Below are 17,725 nucleotides of genomic sequence, written 5' to 3'. Positions count from 1 at the left end.
TCAGGCGTAGCAACAGTAACTAAGGAGGGCGGGGCTTAACAAAGGGTCAATTGATGAATTGGTTCAACAGGTTAAATCATATGGCCCTGCACACCGCGTAACGGTTGTCTTGCTGACACCAAATGTCTCTGCCACAACCACAGGTTTCTGCACAGGTGGCCAACTTGTACAATGCTACCTCTCCATTTAGCCAAATAATTTAGCTTCTAAACTTTTTAATTTAGCAAGCCGGTTTGCAATCTACAACCATGCATAACACTTTGCGTAGTCTAGTTTATTCGCTCTAAACCAGTTGATGAAACGCTTCTAATTCGCATTCTTTTTTGCGACATTTTAAAAGTTTGCTTAAAATTTGCTTGACAATTAGATAGAAACATGGCTACTGAGTAAGCAGTAACATTGACTTGGTTCTCTGCTGTTGGTGAGCAGACCAAGGGTGAATACAGCTTAAGCAGTTACATGGCGCCGTTCCTTTTCTCAGAATCCTACAAGCGTAAAATAAAGAGTTACTCACATCCCAGTCTGTGTTTGTGACAGTGACCATCTCTAAAAGTGTCAATTCATCTTATTCTTACTCCTCAATCAAATCAAAACAGTTTTCAATGACATATAAAGAAAGGAAAACAATATTTTCAATTCCTTAAATTGCAGGTGTGCCTTGACCAAAGTAAAACTATTTACATTAAGGGCCAGATAAGATGGAAGCAAATTTTCAGCTTTGTATTGACCGCTCCTATGAACTGATGAAACCCTGTTGAAATGAAAATAGTGTGGATGTACTTGACAGCTTCCAAATGTAGGTGTCTGAGTAAAGAGTAGTGTATTTCTGGAAAATAACCTTTAGCTCAGTGAGTCAAGAGTGGGTAAATACAGGTTAGCAAGACTAAGCTTAGCAGCTCTGTGAGGCTGTACTTAGGCACAGTGGTGCTTCGAAGCAATTAGGACCATGAAGATCACCAAATTTTGTGCCAACCCATCCAGTAGATGTTGAGATACTCTACAGGACAATTTAAAAGTCTGACCTGATGGTGGTGCTGGATAAAAAAAGTCCAGCCACCTGCTTTATCCTACCTGTTGAAGATCCGTAGGTGGTGCCACCATGATTAATACTTGTGGAGTAACACTACTGCTGCTGGTTTTTGTACTGTTAGAGGAGTGTGCAGTCTTTTCCTGGAGACCAGCTTGCAGCTCTATGCAGCTCCCAGTAGCCTCAGTCTCTTTCTCCCCTGGAAATTGAGTGTCAGCAGGCTTACATTGCGTCCTGCCAAAAAGACTCTGGCACAGGAAAGTCAGCATGCCCTGCATCATCCTCAAACTGGGGCTTACTGTGTCTGAGTGAATGCCCTTTCAAACGCAACAAGGACACTTAACTGTGTCTGTTGGCTGACACAAAGACTTGAACTAGCAGAACAAGTGTAGAAAAAGCTGGACAATGCGGGACTGTAAGGAGGGCTCCTCCACTTTCTTCCACTACGCTGCTCCAGCTCAGTGTCTCATCTTCTTACTGGATCTCTTTCTCATTTAAATCACTCAAGTTAAAAGACGTCCAGGTTCAGGTCCACAGACAAACAAAAGCAGCAGGATAAAAACTAAATGCTCTTAACTCTTGCCATTTAACTTCCGAGGCATGATTGGTTCGCCGTTTATCAAACCCAGAATTTCACACTGTAAGTATCTTATGTTGAGAATAATTAAATGATTGCAGGAGCAGCAGCAGCAGCAGCAGAAGGCAGGTTTCCACTTAGTATCAGCAACCAGAGAAATGTATCAAAGACAGCCTCTAGAAACCTGCATCATCACTGCAGCTGAGCCTGACCAATCACTGCAGCCCATACTAGCAGGTTCGACTGTCGAGCCATGAACGAGCCACTCAGCCAATGGAGGACAGGATAGCAGCATGAAAAAATTAATTTATGCCTTCAAATCGTCAGCCAGAGTAGAAGAGAGGTGGGGTGAGAAGAGCAGGGTTTCCCCTTGGTCACACCTCCCTCTCAGCAGCAAAATTCTGCTGAGTGATGCCTTCCTACTCCCTCACACATTATCCTCCTGCACTCCCCCTGAGTCATTCCAAGCACACTGTCAGCATCCAGCAGGTAATCCTATCCACCCGAGAACCGAGCTCTGGTGTATTTTAATTCTCAGCCATGGACTGTAAAAAATAATGGAGGTAGCATTAGTGACGTCAGCCATTTGATTGTGGACTGCTGCGCTGAAGCCAGGAGTTTGCATTTTGGCCGTCGCCATCTTGGTATTTTGGAGCCAGAAGTGACCATTTTTCAGGCGCGCGGGAACCTATTTTTGACCAGGGGTGCTGAATAACAAAATAATGTCTGACGATTTCTCCCCCCAGGAAACGTTTCAGATTTTGACAGCTAAATACGTCATTTTAGCGCAGTGTATGGGTGAGAGTGAGAAGTTTTAGAAAAGTCCTGGGCAGCCACAAACTCCACTGTTCCACAATTATGCGACAGCACTCGCCACTCCGACTCCCCACATGCGCATCCATGTCACAGAAGTGCACTTGACATCAGCAAATGTGTTCTAACAACGTCAAGGCGGTTTCTGTTACACAAAACATATGCAATGAAAAAAATCGTACTTACAGGTATTGCCCTCACAGGGAACAGAATTATCTTTAAAGCAACTTAGTCTTTTTGCAGAATAACCAAAGTTTCAGGAGACACTGAACCAGCGTGTAAACCGTAGTTCTTTTCCACACATGAACAGGAAGTAAGCTGAACATATTCCCGTATTTCAGGTTAATTACTAATTGTGCCCAGTTGATGGCACTGTAACACAACAAATGACACAAGAAACGGCTTATCGTTCATTCTCATCTCCGCTGAATAGACCGTTGAAAAGTTTCTGCCCCGAACCTCTTTCCAGAAGTTGCTTGGCTTACAGGGCTTTTTGAATCCTTCTGTAAAGTTTTCGTTAGATGCTATGATGGTGCTGCTAATGTTAGCTGAGTTGCTATGTTATTTCAGACTCAGGCTCTCCAGCTGCCCCAACAGAGTTTGGCAGTGGATGAGGAAACATCAACTGTAACATCTACAGATGAAATCTTGCTAATTTTAGCCGCATTACTATGCCGGAAGAAAAAATCCTGTACCCTTTTCTGCGACATATTCTTCTCTACAACTAACATTCCAGTCAACTAGCCTCAGCCTGCTCGCTTCTCAGCGAGTCACGTCACTTGACTCACTTTCACTTTGACCTCTACAGCAGCTATAACAATTTATTTTGAAAGATTATTTTTTTTTTGGGGCTTTTCCCTTTATTATAGAGTGACAGCAGAGAGACAGGAAAGGGGGAGAGAGACGTGGGATGACACGCAGCAAAGGGCCGCAGGTCGGACTCGAACACACGCCGTTGCAAAGGACTCAGCCCACATGGGGCAACGCTCCCACTGGGTGAGCTAGAGGCCGCCCCAACAGTTAATTTTTAGTGGGCTATTTTCAAATCTATCCATAACCCTTTTTTGCTATTTGCCTCATTATTTGATATACAAAAATAAAAAAATAATGTCAGAAAGCAAATTAGTAGGTGCTGCAGCACCCTCAGCAAAAAGGCAAAAAAAAAAAAGGCAACCCGGAGAGGATGACGCGGCTAAGCCAGTGTCTCTATGGGTTCAATAGTGCTGCGCTAAGCTAAAAGCTAAAGAAATAATGTCGCCGATTTTCAACCCTTCTGACTCGAGTCATCCACGGCAGTACAGACCTTCCCTTAAGTTACCAGCTAACACTAGCGCTAGCTTTGGTTGACAAGGTGCTACCGAACACTGACAAGACATTTTTAGATGACCAAAATGTTCCAGTCAACTTTAATGAAGTTAAAACACACATTGTGAGGGTCAAAGTTTAAGATGAAAACACAGGCGATACACTGGTAAGAGCAAATTATGTTTAACCATGTATCCAGCTAATTTAAATAGCTCACGTTACTGTATTGTGTGAACAGTTAACTTCATCTATTATTGTATGTGGCGTTTATTTGCAAAGTGGCAAATGTTCCACCAAAACTATTTCCCAGACCATTTTGCAGAGCCACCATCGCTGCGTGATGATTGGTTTAAAGAAATGCAAACAACCCAGAGCGTTTTTTTTCTATCCTAGAATGTGTGGTACACTTTATTTGAAGGGATGTTCATAAAGGCTCTGACACACCAACCCGATTATCGGCCGTCGGACAGTCTGGCGAGGTCGGTGACTCGAGTCGGTTTGGTGTGTTCCGTGCCGTTATCAGTCGGAGCCCTCGGCATCCATTTTGGCCGATTTGACTTGTTGAATCGGCCAGTGGGCAGTCAGACTGAATGACCAATCTGATTGGTGGAGTGCTAGCCCTTGACTAGCGAATCAGTACTTCTTCCACAAGAAGAAGCCAGAGAGCTGACAACGCCAGTATCTTCTTATTACTAGCCATCGTATTTTCTTCTGTTCAGCGAGTCATGACAACAACGATCCTTCTTGACTACTATCAACACTCCTACTTGTACTGCATTCACTGTCGTCAAACTTGTCTTAAGACACAGATACTCTTAAGACATCTTAATGACAAGTCCAAATGGTTCCACTTTACTTGAGGTCAAGGATATTATTCATGACACAGTCATATAAGCATTTGATGATGAAATCAAACTTCATGAAAGGTCCAAATTGTTTCACTTTACTTAAATATTCCTGACACAATTATAATGCTCTCACGACAGCCAATGTAAAAAAACAATCTCTTAATGACCGTTTAATGTAATGTTACTAGGGCTGAAACGATTCCTCGAATAACTCGAATAATTCGATTACAAAAAATCCTCGAAGCAAAATTCTTTGCCTCGAAGCTTCGTTAAATCAAAAGTTGTACGGCTCACTGTGTTTCCGCACGGAGGATTATTACTAGCGCACAAGAGGTTTGTGCTTCTGCGGACACAACACAAGCACAGACATGGTGCGTTCTTTTTGTCTTGTAATCGCGACTAGTAGCTCGAGTGTGACGTCACATCCATGTCGAAAAACGAATAACCACGGGTTGTTGCGTTCTTTTTGTCACACAATACTACGAGTCGGAGAAAAGATGGATTTTTGTAACATTTTTAGTAACATTTAGGATTCTATTCACCCAGTTATTGACATATTACACAAATATATTTCACAGTTTGATACATGAAAATTACGTTTTGATTAACGTTAACGTTAGGCTACTGCTCTGCTTTCTGCTCAAGACTCGGCTTAAAGCCATTGTTGTCATATAGCAACCGAGCGTCTCTAGCCAATTTCAGCTGCATAAGCTACAAAATAACTAATCAGGCGGTATTTAACTCCTAATAAGACTGTAGCGACAATCCTATAGGTACCAGTATATAGTGCTATGTGTACGACTTCTTCATTTGGTTACAACAACGACAAAAGTGCTTAAAATTGTAGAAAACCACAATGTTTACTACGTGTGATGCACGACATAGCCATCTTTGAAAGTGAACTCGGGGTCCTCTGAGTTCAGACGACTTGACGAGTCGTATATATGACCTCGGTGGCGTTCTTTTTGCAAGTTCCGGTTCGTAACTCCGCAAAACGACTCGTAAATCGACTTCGGTGGACAAAAAGAACGCACCAACAGTATATAAACACAAGACTGAGGGCCCAGATTACAAATGAAGGAAGACGAAAATAGCGAGGGTCTAAGAGAAGAGACAGGCGAGAGAAAACGACAGAAAGTTTGGGATCATTTTTAGCTGCAAACGTGCTGCTACATCATCTCCGTAACAAACCTCCAGTGTACTCATCCATTCCACGGAGCCAACCCGACACAAGGTAACAAAAGTCTGCTGCTGTCGTCCACCGCGCTGTTTACACAACTAGCCTACAGCATGCTACTCTGCTAATAGCGAGGTTTTACCAACAAGCTAAAATTAGCTTGTTAACTGTTTATTAGTTTGCTTCTAATCTTTGCAAACTTAGCTGCTGCCGGAGACAAACCGGTTCCTCCCCCAGCATGGCCACTTAATATGCACGTGAATGACGTCATCATGCATTCTTTATTCTTTCTCCTCACCATAGATATATCTGTGCTCCTCACTGTGTATTAGGCTTCTGAAAATGTGTCGCCCAGAACAGTGTAGTTGAATGGCCCTGTAAGCTTCACACAGTCACATTTACCCTCAGGTCAGTGAACAGATCTTTTGCATATCCAGTGTAAAGAGCGAGAGGCAAGAAGGGGAAGGGGATGAAAAGTATTAACATTTGGGCGACCAAAAATGTACTATTGTAATGTTTTTTTTTTTTTTTAAGGGTCTAAAAAAGGAAACCTTTCTTTTGTATATAACAAGCGACAGGTTTCCTTTTTTTTAGTAAACAGCAATAATAAATATTTACTATTGCTGTTTACTAAGTATTTCTTACTAAGTATTTCTTATCAGATTAATCAATGGAATAATTGGTAGAATATTCAATTACTAAAATAATCGATAGCTGCAGCCCTAATGTTAACACATAAAGCTAAATAGTTTATTAAAGTTTGATAATTGGGCCTGTCATGACATATTTATGACTATATTGTCTAGGTTAATGTCAAGTTGTCATGACAAAGACATCTCGGACAATGCTAACTTTGCATTAATTGTCTTGCAGCTGTTAAGAGCTGGTTATCAACAAATTTCTTGTTGCTGAATTCTGCTAAGACAGAAATGATGGTTATCAGACCAGCAGAACTAGGTCATCTATTGATCACATTACTTTGTCTCTCGATGACCAACCGCAGAGACCAAGTTAAGAACCTTGGTGTGTTTTTCGATCAGTCACTCTCGTATGATTTACATATAAAAGGAAGTGACCAGAGTTGCTTTTTTCCATCTTAGAAACATCTCCAAGATCAGATCAATACTCTCGTTTAAGGACTCTGAGGTCCTCATTCATGCCTTTGTCGCATCTAGGCTAGATTATTGTAATGTCCTTCTGTCGGGTCTGCCAAAGAAAAGTCTTCGGAGTCTGCAGATGGTTCAGAATGCTGCAGCTCGTGTTCTGACTGGAGCCTCCAGATATGAACATATTACACCAGTGTTATCCTCTCTTCATTGGCTCCCTGTTCATGCCAGAGCAGACTTTATGGTGTTGCTGCTAACCTATAAAATATTAAATGGCAGCACACCGTTGTATCCTAAAAGACCTAGTGAACCCCTATGTGCCTGCTCGAGCCCTGCGTTCTCAGGGGACGGGTCTTCTGAGTGTCCCAAGGGTAATAAAGTGTTACCGAATGTGTGAATGGAACATTAACCTTTTTACATTTCACTAATTTACCGGCCGGCTGGTTAAAGAGCCCTACGGGATCGTCCACGACGTCACACGGCACCTCCGATTAATATTTAATTACTTAATGAAACTTTTAGCGATCTTCTTACAGTTTTTTCCAGTTAAAAGCTAACGAGTTTTTTGACATTTGGGCCTTTTTTTGAAGAAATGTAAATAGTTTGTCATTTATATGAGTTATAATGTTCATTATGTTTATTTTTGCACTGGATGACTCCAAATATATAGGATAACTGTTTTAGACAACACAAATGCTTGCTGTGTGTGTGATATCAATAGATTTGACATTATTTTGATTATTGGCAAAAGCGTCTGGACTTTTTTTGAAAAAATGTATATATTTTGTCAACTGTATAAGTTATAATGTTTATTTCTTCACAGTTTGACACCGAAGCCATATGGGAACTGATTTAGACAGGACATTGGCTTAGCATTTATTGTTCTGTGTGTGATATCAATAAATATCTGTGAGATTAATTTTCCGTTTTATTTATTTATTAGTTTTTAAGGTCATACAACCTTTTTTTTTTTTTACATTCAGTTGACCTCACTACAGCTCAAATATTCTAATAGCCCAATTTTTCCTGAAAAAAAATGATGTACATTGATTGACTATAGACAACAGGGTTGAGGTTTTACAAGCTTTTTTAGAAAATAAAACCAGACGGAAAAGGAATTGTAAAAATGGCCTCAGGTTCCTGGACGTTAATAACATGGTTTGTCTAGCACCAAACATTCAAAGTCATTTTTGGCCAGTTTTTACAGCTCTATGTGTATTGGACTGATCAGATTGGATCACAAATGAGAAGAGCCTTCTGTGTGTGCTCTCACATGCACTGTGGTTTTTCAAGCTGAACAGCCAATCAGATGGATTGGACACACCGCAAAAACTAGGGTGACAGTTGCTCACCGTGGGCCCAACTTGGACCGGCGGCCGACAATCTAAATGGTGTGTCAGGGCCTTAACAGCAAGCTTCAATGAACTGATTCGTAACGTTAGAATCTGGCCATCAGCCGATTTTTTGTCCATTTAGATCGATCCAAGGGTCCATGTATCAGTGTAGCCGTATCTGTGACAATTTAACCGGTACTAGGGATGTAACAATACACTCAATTCACGATATGATATACACGATTTTAAGTTCGCAATACAATTTTCTCACGATTTTTTTCAACAGAATGAAATGACTGAAAAGGTTTCCTTTATTTATATAAACTGTGGAAAACTGCAGATGTGTCCTTATCAAAAGTGCAACTGAAAGAGTATTTTATCTTAAATAACAAAAAATAAATCAAAAATTAAAGAAAGGCTTGTTTATTGCTAAGCCCATATGGTTAAATTTAAATGATTTATTTAAAATGTAATAACAATAACTTATGAGAACAACTTTTATTACCAGTCATTTGCTGTAGAAGCAACACTAGATGGCAGAAGGATATTTTACAACAACATGTTCTACATCCTGGTGCTGGAATACAGTCACACTTGACACTCTTTAGCTGTCAGCTTTTAAGTCAGCTAACTTTACTAGCTAACAGCAGACTAACATTACCTGCCCTGCTATGCTCTGCTGTGCCCTGCTACGTCCTGTAACACCCTGCTATGCCATGAACTACTACAACTACTATTTCTGGTCATTGTTCCAGTATCTTTATTGTGATTATTATTGCCATTGTCCATCACACCCCCAACCGGCACCGTCAGACACCGCCTACCAAGAGCCTGGGTCTGTCCGAGGTTTTTCCCTAACAGGAAGTTTTTCTCACCACTCATGGTTTCTTCCTAAAAAGGGAGTTTTTCCTCACCACTGTCGCACTAAATGCTTGCTCTTGGGGGAATTACTGCAATTGTTGGGTCTTTGTAAATTATAGAGTGTGGTCTAGACCTAATCTATCTGTAAAATGTCCTGAGATAACTCTTGTTATGATTGGATTCTATAAATAAAATTGAATTGTAATGTTAGCTAGCTTCACGCCCTGGGCTGTTTAAGAATTGCATCCAGATTAAATTTTTTTATCTCAACTGGTTGTAATCTTTACAGATTTAAATAGAATTTTAACTGATTCACGATGCATTGTTACATCCCTACCAGATACCGATTCATATCCGTGAATCTTTACACCCCTACTATTTATGTCTCACATAATGTTGAATTAGTCTTTAGTTTAGTTGTGCTTTCAATTTACTAATTTGTGCTCTTAAATTACTCATTCATGCTCATTTGATATTGTTTTTGGCATTATACAGCCGATCATGACTTACTTATTTGTGCTCTCAAATTAATAATTCATGCACATTTAATATTGTTTTTGCATTATACAGCCGCTTTTAAGCTCGGTCTCTTGCTGCCCAAACAAAGTCACAAGGCCAATCCTTAAGTAAGCCATTATCCACACCTGTCATACAAGGCTGGATGGATCCATAGATCCATGCTTTCTTTATGTCTCTGTTTAGCTGACAGGAGAGGCAGGCCCTACAACGTTTTGTGCTGCTGTAGCCCATGCTTTAAGATTCAACTATGTGTGTGTTAAAAGATTTACGGCTACACCACTGCTGTACAAAGCTGTTACTTCTCTAACCTGTGGCTTTCCTGTTAGCTTGAACATCTTGCCCATTCTAATGTTTAGTCAAACAGTAACTGAACCCTATTGACTTTGTTTGCAGGCTTTTTATATGGACTGAAGTTTATCATTTACTGTTAAAAGAAACTGCAAAAGTATTAACGAGAAGCTGTATATTCCTAGTATATATATTCATTGTTGTTAAAAAATCTGCTTAAAGAAAAGCTCTGTCAAATGATATATTATTTTGAGATTTAATACACCTGACAGTTTCAAGTTGTGTAGAAACTATAGAGGAGCTTGAACCATGAATTGTTATTAGGGGTTAATCCTGTGACCTCTGTGGTTTGGACATTTGCCACAATGTCAAACGGCATGTAGGCGGTACCATTATCCAGGATTATGTGGCTATCCTCAGCAAACAAAGAGAGACATTTCCAGAGAAGCAGAGATTTCCACAACTCTGATCTGCTTCCAGTCCTGTCTGTCAAATGAGGTCAGGGGAGACTCTCTTACTCAGTTACTGTTTCTGCAAAGTGGTCACTACAATTGCTGCATGATGTGTATTTAATCAAATATGCATAATCCACTGCCTTTCAGCAGGAATACCCTTGAAAAAAGATAAAGACTAGTAACCCAATCAAAACGTAATTCTAACAACTTCATCAAAAGCCTGTGACCAGATTTAGCTCAGCGCTCCAGATTAACATTTTAAATCGGATGCAAGAGGGTGCCCACTTTTCTTTCTTTTTTTTCGGTTTTAGGTAATTTAGATGGACCCAAAATTTTAAATTTGGTTTTCAGATGTTGATGCTTCACTTATTTTATTTTATTGAAATAAAAGCTAAATCCTAGATCTTTCATTTTGCTGCCATTTGTAGTTTTAATTAAAATTCTAGATGTCTTTTGGCCTACAAATTATTGCTTGCTGGGTTACTTACATGTACACACACAAATAAAAAAAATTGATTCACTAGTGGGTTTTCATTTTTACCAAAAATATGTCAACTGCGTTTTGTTATACTGTACATGAGTTGTTCATTTCTAGCATTGTTGGTTACAGTTTTGGCACTTTCCCTGCTGTTGTTGTTTTCCTTATGGTCTTGTCATTGTCCCTTACTGTTACTCTTATCTATCTTTGCTGACTAAATAGCACCCAACAGTTGTCTGTTCCTCGTCTCTCTTTCTGCATGTGCGTTTGTCTTTACTTACATACTGATGCACTTTATATCCTAATGGGTATATATTTTTATTTAGGCTGTGGAATAGTTTACCTCCCTATATTAGGGAATGTTCTTCTCTTATAGAATTTAAACGACATTTGAAGGCTTACTTTTTCACTCTGGCTTTTGATCATCTATGAGTGCTGTGTTAATGATGTGATAGGATTTTAGTAGTATTTATTAGTGGCAAGGTCCAGACTTTAATTGTCTTGGAGATTGTTTTATTTAATTTGTTGTACAGCACTGTGGTCAACTTTTGTTGTATTAATATGTGCTTTATAAATAAATTGAACATTGAACATTGAACATTGAACATTTAATCTAACGTTACATGGAAACACTAAGTCAAAAATATGGACAGCAACACAACAAGACAGGAAAAATTAAACAAAAACAAAACACCTCAAATATGTCCACTTACCATGAGCTCATGTTCAGTCCGATGTACCCCTAATTTCTTCAGCCCAATTGTCAGGTCGTTGACACAAATGCCTCCATCACCGTTCACATCCAGGACTTGGAACAACACTTTCAGTCTGTGTTCCTGCTCAGGCCCTCCACATATGTCACATGGATGCGCTGACTGACCGGGGTCCGAGTGCCAGTCACCAACCACGGGCTGTCGGGGGACTGGTTTAGATGGGGGACATGAGGAGGGGTCTTCGGCGTGCCCGCCTCCGCCGCCCGGGTCGACTCCTGGGTGGGTTTCGTCCGATCGGCACTGGCAGAATACATCACTGATCAACGAACCCTGCTGGTGCATCATGAGACTATTCGCCTCCTGAATAGTTTGACACTCTACGTTACTTGCCGGTTGAGAACTTAAAAGAGCACTTGAGGCCAGTTACTGTGTATCTCGAGCCCTAACTACCACGTCACATGTCCCTCCATTTAAGCCCCGGCACTGAAAGGAAAAGCTAACAGAAGCCGGTTAGCTTACAAACCCGACTTTTCACCACGAACACATTCGAGGAGTTGACCTGAGACGAAAATGGTTCTTTTCTATAACCTCACTTGAAAAATTAGCACTGGTAGCTAACGTTTTCAACCATAGACTGTTCAACTGCCAACTATAGATGCCGGTAAAACGAGACGCGATGATAAGATGAGGATACTGAGCTGTCAGCGCCTTTACCATCTATTAAAATGACTTCACCGCATCGCACGTTAGAGTTTATACAGAGCTCGTGTATCGCACCTAACGAAAAATACGGTTAGTGTAATAAAGAGCAATGTAAACAAGATGTTTGTTCTAATAGCCTATTTAAGTCCTGTTAACTTGCCGACGGAAAAGGGAAACACATTCGGCTCCGGGAAGCGATTTTTCATTTCACAGGATGGCGAAGGCATGTCCCGCCCTACTCTGCCTCTGATTGGCGTACCCTGGCTCTGTCTCACCCTAACCAATCTCATTCCTCATGCTTAAACCTAACCAATCCAACCAACGAAGGCAACGAGTACTAGCCAATCAGAGGCAGAGTAGGGCGGGTCATGCCTAAACCTCATAGATCAGTTGTTCTCAACCTGGGGGTCGGGAGGGACCTCTTTATTCCTATGCTTTTTTCTGGGGGGTCGCGACTCGAAAAGGTTGAGAACCACTGACATAGATAATAGATACCGCACATTTATCGCCATATTGGGACGGACAAAAGGCGCTTCCCAATGCGTGTATTGAGGTTTAACCACAGTAAAAATCATAATTTTGTTTCTGAATTTTCAAATGTTTTTAAGACATGTATTATAATTATGGGGTACTTGCTTAAGTAAAAATGCAGGTGTTGTATAAATAGTAATGATATGTGGCTTTAAAGTTTAATATGAATAATAATGATAATAAAAATAATTGTAAAAATAAAAATGTATGTCACTGCAGCTAATATCTCGTGGGACATTTAAAGGTGCAATATGTAATATATTTACTGTATTTAATCAAAAAATACAATGTTTTCTGACAACAATGCTTAAGCCAGTATTTTCTCCTTTAAAATTTTCATTTCATGACAAAATGTCTGTTTGTGTTTTGGCCTGTGTGTTTTTATCAACTGCCTATTTTGATAGCGGGTTGCCAGATATACCTGTGAAAACCGCAAACCCAGCGCACTACAGCTATAGCGCAGTCATGGAAGCAGCAAACAAACAAACGGGATCAACGGAGATGGATTAATTCTACCCACCCTCTTTCTAAACGGTTGCATAACCAGAGACAAGGTAAAACACGGATAAATATTGGAGATGCTTTAAAAGATGGAGACAGCTTAGAGCCCAAAAGGATACAGAGTTGACTAATTTCCTCCTAAACAGGTAGCTAGCTAAGCGTTGAGCTTCATTAATTTATATTCACGGCTAATGCAGCGATAGTCATTTTCAGTCATTTCAACATTCATGTGCTCGCATTAAATTATATAGAGTAACGTTACTTGCAATTTTTTTTGACACAGCCGGTGAAGTGTTCCTGACTGCAACACCGACATGCCAATACACGCTAACCATTGACATATATAAAATGGACCAACAGATCCCATTGCTCTGGACGGAGACCAGTGAAGTCTATTAGAAGCACTTTTCCGGTGCTGGCTGAGCGTTACTGCGCAGCCTCAAACTGAGAGAGACGATGTAGATGTGACGTTAGCAACCTGTCTGAAAGTTATAAGTCTTCTGGTAGCTGTGCCAAGAGAAATCTCAATCATTCCCAATCTTGCAGAGACGGAGAGCGTAGGTATATGTAAGGAGATAACATAGGCACTGGCTAACTGACAGTAAGTCGCGTGGTTATGACACAATCGTTAGCCTATTTTTACAAAAACGTCTGCTACGGAGCCATAATGTGAGATACAAGGTAATGGAGCCTTTTACACATTGTCGTGTTTCTTTAGAAATAAACAATAGACAAATAGAGTCTTTAAATGCTTCAGATGTAACGTTATTTGCTGTCAAAATGGCACCAAAATGAATGGCAGTCAATGGAATGCTAAGGGGGGGTGATGGCTTGTTAGCATCAAAATGGCGCCATAGGAGCTACGCTAACTGCTAATGTAGGATACATGACATATGCCAGAAACCACAAGTTTGACTTCCTCATAATGAAAACATGCAATGTAACTTTGGCACAACACCCCATAGCCTGAATTGTTGGATTTGGACACAGGGTTCTCTACAGGTCGCTTTGCAATGGATAACGTTATGTTATGTTATTGTGGCTAACGTTACCATCGCCAGCTTCAAGTTTATGATATGTTGGACAGTAAGATGATTCCCACTTTCTTACAAACTGGCATGCAACCATAATGTGTAATGTACTGACTGTAGTACAGTGTATAGACAAGCTGTATAACAGGTCTGGAAGTAGTACTGACAATCTCCATTCAGCGGGCATAGCCGACTGACAGTGACTGTGCCCTGGGTACAGACGGCTCTGAGGTTACGGTCTTTTTAGAGGCTGTTGCAGTGACGTTAAACCCAGAAAAGGTGGCTGTCAGTCGTGCACAAAGCTCCGCAAGGTCATGGTCTTTTTAGCGGCTATTGTTGTTACGGTTAACCAATAAAAGGTGACTGTCAGAGCTCTGCAAGAGACAGGTCGGTAGCCACACTCTAGAGCATGCCATGCTTTATTGTCTATTTTAAAATAAATGGGACCATAATTTACAAAATGAACATCATGCTGTATTGAAGAAGACTTAAAACTGCGATTGAGGCCATACACTCGTTAAGAAAATGTTCACAAGTGAAGACTTCTATAGAAATTGACTTCTTTTTGGAGCCAGGGGACTCGCCACCTTCTGGAAATGAGACAGAATCCAGGTTTAAGCACTTCCACATTGGCTTCACTTTTCAGGCCCCTGAAGCTGCGCTCATATAATGATGTGAAATGTGCCTGTGCATTACTATGGGTTTTACGGTAACACAGTGAATGAGGGATCTCACCATAGTCTTGCATGTTATCGCGAGTGGATGTTGTTATACTCCGGCAACTGCATGTGCTCATTAAAAATATAGCTCTGGCTAAAAGAGTATTAAGCCTCCGGTATTATCATTTTACAGTTGCTGCTTGGTCAAGGTACACATTCCTGCTGACAATTTCACACTGTTACATTGATTGACAAGTTGTTAGTGCACAAAACAGTGAAACTATAGTTCAGTTGGTTCTCTTTCAGCCTAGTCTTGCATTGCCAGACATTCCTCCACAGCGCTGTGGAGGAGGATCTGGCTAGTCCACACAGCATTCCGGGATGGGAGAAAAGCATGCTCTGGTTTATTGGCATTTCTTTAAACCAATCACAATCGTCTTGGGCACCGCTAAACGCTGGATGAAGCAACGGTGCCTCTGCAAAATAGTCTCGGGAAGAAACTTGTTTTAGTGGAACATGTGTATGTTCAAAGATTGTTTAGTCTTGCAACAGAAAACTCAGATTGGACAGATAGTCTATCTTAAAATGCCAACACAAAGAAAGCGGAAGCTGATGGACATGTGGCCCGAAATGAGGGACACGCAGCAGAATTTCCGGCGACACCTGAACAATCCCTGAAATGAGAAGAAAATATATATATATAGCGATTTAATCCAAAATTTCCCTCTCATTCACCCACTTACACAAAACTGTGTGATCATAAGCTACTTGATCATTTTGCATTTAAAAGTTTATTTGACAGTGATTAATCTAATTCAAAACTTTGAAAGCATTCATTATTTCTGTTTATTACACGGCATTGATGAATTCTTGATTCTGATTGGTTAATCACGGCATTCTATGGTCTTTTATTTTTGTGTAACAGACTGTTGCTAAGTATAACAGACCGTTGCCATGGACTGAGTTCTGATCATAGACTCTGGAGGACCATTCAATAAAATTATTGTTAAATTAATATTTTGAGTTGAACCCCTTCAGGCTGATTCCAGATCACCCTGCATTACCCTGTCGGGGTTCTAATTCACAATAATGATAAGCTCACTCTACATTATTCCTTAAACATTTACTACACTAACTCTGTTAGTTACTCTGTTTAAACATGTAAAATTTCATAAACAAGTCGATCCAGACTGTGTAGGCTACTTGCTGTTTTGGGTTGTTCTAAAAGCTCCCTAAAATTGCGTCATGAAACCCAGCAAGCTTTTATGTTTTGTATAAATTGTATTTTAACAAGTGCCCCAATGATATGGTATCCTGTCTTTATTTGGAGGAGATCAGTTACTCTGCATCTGATTCATTTTGTAAATTTCTTGTGATTTGGAGTCCCTTTATTAATTATATCAGAAAGCAAATCAACTCTGTGTTATCCCTCTTGAGTGTGACTTATTGTACAGTTTATTTGATCTTAAATTATAGTCATTGTACATCTCTGATATGTGACAATGGATATTTCTTTTTTTATGTTTTATGCATTTGTAGACATAAAATGTCATCAACAAATAACAGGGGAAAAAAAGGCAAAGTGAATGAAAACATAAAAAAACAGACAAAAACTCCTAGATTTAATGATTGATGGTGATGAATTATTGATGTACTGTATATTGTAAATTAGCTATGATGTGTCAGCTGGGGCAAGGTTTGGGTTTGTTTGTTTTAAGTCTGCATTGTGTTATGCATCAATTATCCTCTGAAATTGACCACATTCCTCCACATGTTCTGGATGTGCCCATCTTTAACAGCGGTGGCTCAGGTGATAGAGTGGTCGCCTACCAATCGGAAGGTTGGTGGTTCGATCCTTGGCCCTGCGGTTCCATGTCAAAATCTCCTTGGGCAAGACACAGAACCCTGAATTGCTCTCGATGCTGTGTGTGAATGGTGAATAGTTCCTGTACTCTGTAAAAGCGCTTTGAGTAGTTGTTAAAACTAGAAAAGTGCTATATATATAAATACAGTCCATTACATTCATACTGGACTTCTGTTGTTGAAATGATCACTTAGGTGGTGGGACAGTAGCTTGTAGTGCTGTTTGGGTTTTTTACCTGAGGATATAAGATTTGTGGGTATGATCTATGACCCATCAATATCTGGAAATATTATTGCACATCTATGCTTAGTATGGACATTTCTGTCACTGTGGCTGTGGACACTGTAATGTCCAATATTCTGAATAATTTAGGGGTGAAAAGTGTTCTTGACTATTTTAAAAATGTATTAAATCTTAAATAACTTCTGTATACACATACATGTAAATTTGTAAAGGTTACTACTAATGTTTTAGCTTTTGAAACCTTTATTGGTTGAGTTTACTTTTTTCAACTAATAGTTTTTTACTAAAATAACTGAAATGGAGAAATGTCTTAAGATTGTGTATATAGAGGGTAATATATATATATATATATATATATATATATATATATATATATATATATATATATATATATATGTGTGTGATATATATATATATATATATACACACACACACACACACACACACACACACACACACACACACACATTTGACAGAATGCAATATGAGTGTGTCTTGTGTAGTTTTTTTATTTATCCATTTTTATATTGTTTTGTGTTATTTCATGTTTATTTTCTAGGTTACTGCTGCTTGTAATAGCTATTTCCTGTAAATCACGTATACTGTTGTTATTGAAATGTTCAAATGAAAAAAATAAAAACTACGACTGTAAAGTGAGAGGATTTTGAATTACATCGTTTATTTCCCTTCTTG

General features: G+C 39.7%; 1 protein-coding gene across 1 annotated transcript in view; it reads right to left on the bottom strand.

Moving 5' to 3' along the window:
- slc25a25b (solute carrier family 25 member 25b) overlaps window positions 1–12,918 on the bottom strand; it is a 30,330-nt gene extending 17,412 nt beyond the window's left edge. The window contains 1 exon segment of the mRNA XM_039780345.1: window positions 11,502–12,918. Within this exon segment, the coding sequence (XP_039636279.1) occupies window positions 11,502–11,846 (345 nt within the window). The 5' untranslated portion in view covers window positions 11,847–12,918.
- Between the last annotated feature and the right edge of the window lie 4,807 nt (window positions 12,919–17,725).

Source organism: Perca fluviatilis, chromosome 17 (assembly GCF_010015445.1).
Source record: "Perca fluviatilis chromosome 17, GENO_Pfluv_1.0, whole genome shotgun sequence".
NCBI lineage: Eukaryota > Metazoa > Chordata > Actinopteri > Perciformes > Percidae > Perca > Perca fluviatilis.
Note: the sequence above shows the minus strand (reverse complement) of the source record. Positions and strands in the feature narration are given on the sequence as shown.